The 7500-nt window shown below is 37.7% G+C and overlaps 1 protein-coding gene across 1 annotated transcript in view; it reads left to right on the forward strand.

Moving 5' to 3' along the window:
- The window catches only part of LOC144958622 (uncharacterized), a 21463-nt gene extending 15130 nt beyond the window's left edge, over positions 1 to 6333 (forward strand). Inside the window, exons 4-5 of the mRNA XM_078890718.1 lie at positions 1 to 27; positions 4887 to 6333. The exon at positions 1 to 27 is cut by the window's left edge and continues 143 nt beyond it. Coding sequence (XP_078746844.1) covers positions 1 to 27; positions 4887 to 5150 — 291 coding nt within the window. The 3' untranslated portion in view covers positions 5151 to 6333. The remainder of the gene's footprint in view (positions 28 to 4886) is intronic.
- Positions 6334 to 7500: the final 1167 nt, after the last annotated feature.

The raw sequence follows: 7500 nt of genomic DNA on the forward strand, positions 1-7500 counted from the left end.
ATTGAACAGAGCTACCAAGCAGAGCAGGTAAGGATATACGACTTACTAACTGTCTCAAAATGGTAAAAAAAACGAAAAAGATAAATAAATTTAGATCTTGAGCAGTGATGCCAAAACTCCGGTTTCACCGGAAAAAACTCCGGTCTTGAGCAAAAAATTCCGGGCTCCGGGCAACTTCCGTCAAATTCCGGTGAGGTCAGTTTGTTCCAAGGATCCCCCCCCCCCCCCCCCCCTTTCAACCACCACATCATCATCATTCTTCTTCTTCTTCTAGGTTCCATGCCTGGTCCAGGCTTCGGATACTGCATGAATTATCTCTCTCCATTCCTCCCTGTCTCTTGCCTTTTCAAACAGCTCTTGGATTGTTAGGCTGGTGAAGCCCTTCAGTTGGTCTATGAGTGTTTTTCTTTGTCTCCCCCGGGCGCGTTTACCAGGTATTTTTCCACAACTTGCCAGGTATTCATTCTTATCTTTCCTTACTATGTGTCCGAAAAAGGATAGTTGTCGATCCACTATTAAGGGCATTAGTTTCCTTTGTTGGTATGTTTGTTTTAGCACTTCTTCGTTCGTTTTGTGTGCAGTATACGATATTCTCTGCATCCTTCTCAAGCACCACATTTCAAAAGCTTCAATGTTCTTTTGTGTTTCTGCATTTGTAGTCCAGCTTTCGCATCCGTATAACAAGATTGGCCACACGTAGCACTTCAAGACTCGGAATCTAATCCCGAACGACATCTGTTTGTTTTTCAAAATGTTTCCCAGGTCCATGAAGGCCTGTTTGGCTTGAGTTATTCTTGCTCGTATGTCTCGGTTACATCTTCCATCTGTTGTCACTATTGAACCTAGGTATTTAAAACTTTCTACGTTGGTAAGTTGCTCGCCGTGAATCGTTATATTGCAGGTGTTGTTGTTTTCGGGGTTTTTCTGTATTACCATGCATTCCGTTTTGGTGATATTCACTTCCATTCCCTTGGCTTCACTATCTACTACCACTTTGTCAACAATCTTTTGAAGTTGGATTTCTGATGTTGCAATGAGTACCGTATCGTCTGCGTATCTTATATTATTTATGTTGTGACCTCCCACTTTTATTCCCTCCATATTATTTATGCCCCTCATGATTGTTTCTTGGTATAGATTAAACAGATCTGGTGAGGCAACACACCCTTGACGGACTCCTTTCTTAATAGGAATGGAATTTCCTGTAGAGTTTCCGATTTTGATAGATGCCTGCTGGGTGTAGTATAATGTTTGCATGAGTCTGAGGTCTTTCTCATCAGCGCCAATGGAGTGCAGTTGTTTTAGTATTTCTTCGTGGCGTACTCTATCAAAAGCTTTTTTGTAGTCGACAAAACAGAGGTATAGTGGGGTCTGAACCTGTATAGCTCTTTCACTTAAAACACGGAGGAGGTATATTGCGTTCCTTGTCCCTCTGTCAGGTTGGAATCCATATTGTTCTTCTGCGATTTCGGGGTTAATCTTATTCCTTAGCCTGTTGATAATTATACGCAACAGTATTTTGTTGATGTGGCTTATTAAACTTATAGTTCTAAAATTTTCGCATCTGACTGCACCTGCTTTCTTTGGTATTGCTATGAAAATAGAGTTACAGAGATCTTCTGGAATTTTCCCAGTATTGTATATATTGTTGAATAATATGTGAAGTTCATCAATTGCTAGATCTCCTAGGCTTTTTAATACCTCTACAGATATTTCATCAGGGCCTGTTGCTTTACCATCCCTCATTCGTTCCATGGCATGTTCAATTTCACTTTTGGTGATGTTTGGTCCGCTTAATGGTTCTTTGAATTTCAGTGGTGGTTCATTTCTATTTGGATCATTGTACAGTTCGCCTATGTATTCTACCCATCGGCTTTCTATATGTTGTTCTTCAAATAGCAGTTCCCCTTGTTTGTTTTGGATACATCATTACCACTAGTATTAAAACCATCATCACCACCACTACTACTGCAACCACCATCACATCATCATCACTACCACTACTACTACAACCACCACCACCACCACATCATCATCATTACCACAACTACTACTTCAACCACCACCAACACATCATCATCAGCATCACTAACAGTACCACCATCAACATTACAACCACCACGACCACATCATCATCACAACCACAACTACTACTACAACCACCACCACCACATCATCATCACTACCACTACTACTACACCACCACCTCCACATCATCATCACTACCACTACTACTACAACCACCAGCATCATATCATCACTACCACTACTACTACAACCACCAGTATCACATCATCACTACCACTACTACCACATCATCATCACTACTACTACAACCACCACCACCACATCATCACTACCACTAATACTACTACAACCACCACCACCACATCATCACTACCACCACTACTACTACCACAACCACCACATCATCATCATCACTACCACTGGTACTACAACCACCACATCATCATCATCACCACTACTACTACTACTACTACGACTACTACTACTACTACTACTACTACTACTACTACTACTACTACTACTACCACTACTACTACTACTACTACTACTACTACTACTATAACAACAACCACTACAGCATCAGCATAATCATCATCATCATCACTACCACTACTACTACAACCACTAGCACCACATTATCATCACGACCAGTACTACTACAACCACCACCACCACATTATCATCACTACCACGACTACTACTATAACCACCACGACCACATCATCATCACTACCATTTGTACTACAACCACCATCACCACCACATCAACATCACTACCACCACTACTAAACCACCACCACATCATTATCATCACGACCACAACTACTACAACCACTATACCACCACCACCATATCATCATCACTATCATTTTTACTACAACCACCATCACCACCACATCAACATCACTACCACCACTACTACAACCACCCCCACATCATTATCATCACAACCACAACTACTACAACCACTATACCACCACCACCATATCATCATCACTACCACTACATCTACAACATCAACCACTATCACATCTTCATCATCTCTACCACTATTACTACAACCACCAACACCACATCATCCTCACTACCATCAGTACTACAATCTCTACCATTAGGTTTTGACGCTTTACTTCATTTGAAATAAGGAAACTTTGCGGGATTGTAATTTGCAATGTGTTTATGTATCATAATATAATTCTAATCAGTTATCTATTTAGGACTATACAATATGTAAACACAATGCCAAATACCATTCGAATTCCTTTTTTTTTTGTGCGCGGAAATTCCTCTTTCGGCATTGAAATTCCTACGAGTGGTGGCTGAAACTCCTGTGAGCCAAATTTAAAGTTGGCGTCTCTGTCTTGAGCATGCCTTTTGAGTGAAATTCATAAACCCTATAGTAAAAAATTAAATATTATTAGTCAAATGGATATGTGACTTAACTGTCTCAAAATAGTAAACAAAACGAAAAAAATAAATAAATTTAGATCTTGAGTATGACTTTTGAGTGAAATTTAAGAACTTTATAATGAAATATTAAATATCATTAGTAGTCAATTGGATTTGTGACTAACTCTCAAAATGGTAAACAATACGAAAAAGTAAAATTTTTAGATATGGAGTATGACCTTTGAGTGAACTTTATAAACTTTATAGTAAAAAATTAATATTATTAGTCAAATGGATGTGCGACTAACTGTCTCAAAATAGTAAACAATACGAAAAAATATAAAAAAATTAGGTCTGGAGTATGAATTTTGAGTGAACTTCATAAACCCTAGAGTAACAAAATTAAATATTAATCAAATGGAATGAATGGAAGCTTGAATTTGATCACGACAACAATCTCATCTGTCTTTCGTATTTCATTTATCGTATTTTTGTTGACAAGAGGATTGTTTTTTTGTTTTGTTTTTGCTTTTTTTTTGTTTATTTTTTAAAGGTTTTACGCGCTTGCACACATTTAAGTTATATCAGCTCCAGTAAAAAGGAAGAAAATGGGATAGTAAAAAGTTCTAGAATAACAATTGAAGCACCCAAGAAAAATTAAGACATAGGGGAACTGGGAACAAATAAGGATCAGATGAAGATTCCAAGAGCATACCACCAATGCACTTAGTTTGAGATCACCTATAAGTCTCATCCGGACACAAGCACAAAATCCAACAACGAGGAATACACTCAAATGCTTACATTATACATTAAAAATAACAAATACAATATTACATAACAGAGACATGATTTACAAGGGAAAAAATATCATCTCCCAAAACAAAAACAATGCATTTGACTGTTTCCCTCCCAGCTAGGACTCTGGCCAGGGCCAGGTTAAAACCAAGTAATCTCATTCCAAGACAAAGGCAGAAAGCATGTTGGAAAACAGATAATATAAGGGGATAGAAGACACAGTATGTACCCCTCTGCCCACTGTAGGAGGTCAGGAACCCCACCCAGTTGGTTTGAGAGTATTAATTTCATTGCAACAATGGGCCCATAACAAATTAGATTATCAACCTGCAAATAGATAAACGTCGAACATATCTTTTTGGTGGAAGAAGTGTAAATTTACAAAACTGAATAACACAGTGACATAGTATTATAAAGTTATGTAAAATTCTAGCCACTAAAGGATGCGCACTATCTACTCTAAAACTCTAATTGGTAATATTAATTTTGTATTGCCATTTTATCTTAACAATTCGCAAATTCAATAAAATTAATCAGAGAAAGAGCGATTTAAGTGAACTTAATCTACTATTAATAAAAGCCATTGACGTCAAAATTCTGCTTTGTCTCTTCTTTAATTCCCCCTCCCCCCGACCACCCCCCCCCCCCCCCCCCCCCCCCCCCCACCCAAGACCTCTCCAGTGGCTGGTGGGGCGATAGTGGTTCAAACATACCCCGCAGGCCAACCCATTCCAGGCACTTCCTACGGCCAACCAGTCTTTTACGGTCAACCAGCTTACGGCCAACCTCAACCATACGCCACCGCTGCCTCTGGTCAACCTATGCCACCAGGTTATGGACAGCAACAATTCCCAACCCCTGCCGGCACAACACAACCTGTGGAGCCTACGAAAGATCAGTCTAACCGCGAACCACCTGGTCCTGTTGAATACTGAAGTTTCATTAGCCAGTTAATTAACTGCCGTATTATTCTGGAAAGAGTAATATAAATGTTGATGCTTATGGCTGGAAGAAATAAATGACAATGTGAAATTAAATATAAGCTTCAATTTGATATACGAAAATAGACAAAATGAACGTTTCGGGTTTCCCCTTTATCAACAAAACAGGATGAATGAAACACTGTAGACGAATGAGAAAACGATTCATCTTAACAATGCCACTACTACATTATCTCATTCGCCTGTAGTGTTTCATTCATCCTGTTTTTTGATAAAGGGGAAACCCGAAACGTACATTTTATCTGTTTTCGTATATTGAATTGAAGCTTTCATTCAATTTCACAGGGTTATTTATTCTGGAAGGGGGCGTATTTAAAAAGTTGGCCAGAAAAGTCGTACTCAAAAGATCGATCGATTCAAATGACCCCCATCTTTTTTTTTTTTTAATAATTGAGCTTTATATAGGGCAATATCCACTAAATGTGCTCAAAGCACTTTACAAGGGGTCCTCGTTCAACAGCAACCTTTAACATGTAGGACGGGACATGACGCCTTTTAGGCGATATTACAATTTTTCGGACAAAGACAACGCTGTTACGGCCAGGTACTCATTTTACACCTGAGTTCGGTGAGAGAATGTGAATAAAGAGCCTTTTCCGAGGACTCAATTATGCGCCGAGCACCAGGCTCGAACCCAGGACCTTCCGATCCGAAAGCGAGTGTCACACTACGAGACCACATAGCCACATAACAAATCCGAGCTGGGGAGTTATTTTAATCAATCAGTATTTTTAAGACGAATTTTCTGGCCAAGATTTAAAATGCATACGACAGTTAACTCTCCCCCCCCCCCCCCCCCCTCTCTCTCTCTCTCTCTCTCTCTATATATATATATATATATATATATATATATATATATCTTTCTCTCTATCTATCTGTGTGTGGGTATGTGTCGGTCTCTCTATCTCTCTCTATCTCCCCCTCTTTCTCTCTCTCTCTCTCTCTCTCTCTCTCTCTCTCTTTCTCTCTCTATCTATCTATCTGTGTGTGTGTGTGTGTGCGTGTGTGTGTGTCGGTCACTCTATCTCTCCCTCAGTCAGTCAGTCTGTCTGTCTCTCTCTCTCTCTCTCTCTCTCTCTCTCTCTCTCTCTCTCTCTCTCTCTCTTTCTCTCTCTTTCTTCAAATTCATCCATCCATCAATAAATCAATCAATACGTCTATCTATCTATCTATCTATCTATCTCTCCATCCATCCATCCACCCATTTATCTATCAATCAATATATCATTTTATCTACCGATATATCAATCTGTCTATTTATATGCCCATCGATTTATTTATCTAGCTATCAATGTGTGAATCCATTCATTCTTATATATATATATATATATATATATATATATATATATATATATTATATATATATATATATTATATATATATATATATATATATATACACACATATATATATATATATATATATATATATATATATATATATATATATATATATATCCAGCCACTCATTCATCCATCCATTAATCTATCTGTATTTTTGACTTTCTCCCAATCCATCAAATCTATTCAATTCGCACGTGTGTACCTAAAACACCCTCGCTCCACTTTATATAGATCTAATAAACTATTCATCTCACCCCAACTGTTTATGGCATGAGAGTGTCGTCGAGTAAAAAGGCGTGTAGTCTTTCATTATTCAGAATTAAGCAATATCAACTGATCATAAATTTTAGTCAAATCTTTCTTTTTTCCAGATATTGAGAATGAAACAGTTGGTTTAACCCTCTCCTTACCAGATTTAGGAAAATCGTCACATTCTTTACGATACAACCAAGATTTTTCTTATTCAAATTTCTTTTGTACATCATAAAATTTAATGAAAATGAACAATGTGTTGTAGAGCATGCTTTGCTAAAGAAATTATGATGTATCGCAAGAAATTTACTGCTATTATGTCAGAGTGATAAAAAAATCTATTTTTGTGTTAGTTGGGTGTGAAATTTTGGTGAAAATCCTGAAAATGGGTGGTAAAGAGGGAGTTTTTAATGAATGGTTAGTGCATGTATAGGAATGTCTACTTTGTCTCCCCGTCCAACTGTGAACTATCACATTAAATCGGTATTATGAAGAGGCATCCCAAGTGCTGGAAACTGACTTGAAAATGGAAATACTTAGAATTATCAAATATGAATTTTTTTTTTTTTTTTTGCTCTTATTCACCCTGATTGAGTCAGATGAATTCAACCAGTCTAATATTATTTTTGGTTATAAATCTAATATTCTAGAATTTTAAGACTCGATCTTAATATCGATCGGGCACGTAG

The sequence above is a fragment of the Berghia stephanieae genome, chromosome 13 (genome assembly GCF_034508935.2).
Source record: "Berghia stephanieae isolate SIO BIC M18660-M18661 chromosome 13, UCSD_Bste_1.3, whole genome shotgun sequence".
NCBI lineage: Eukaryota > Metazoa > Mollusca > Gastropoda > Nudibranchia > Aeolidiidae > Berghia > Berghia stephanieae.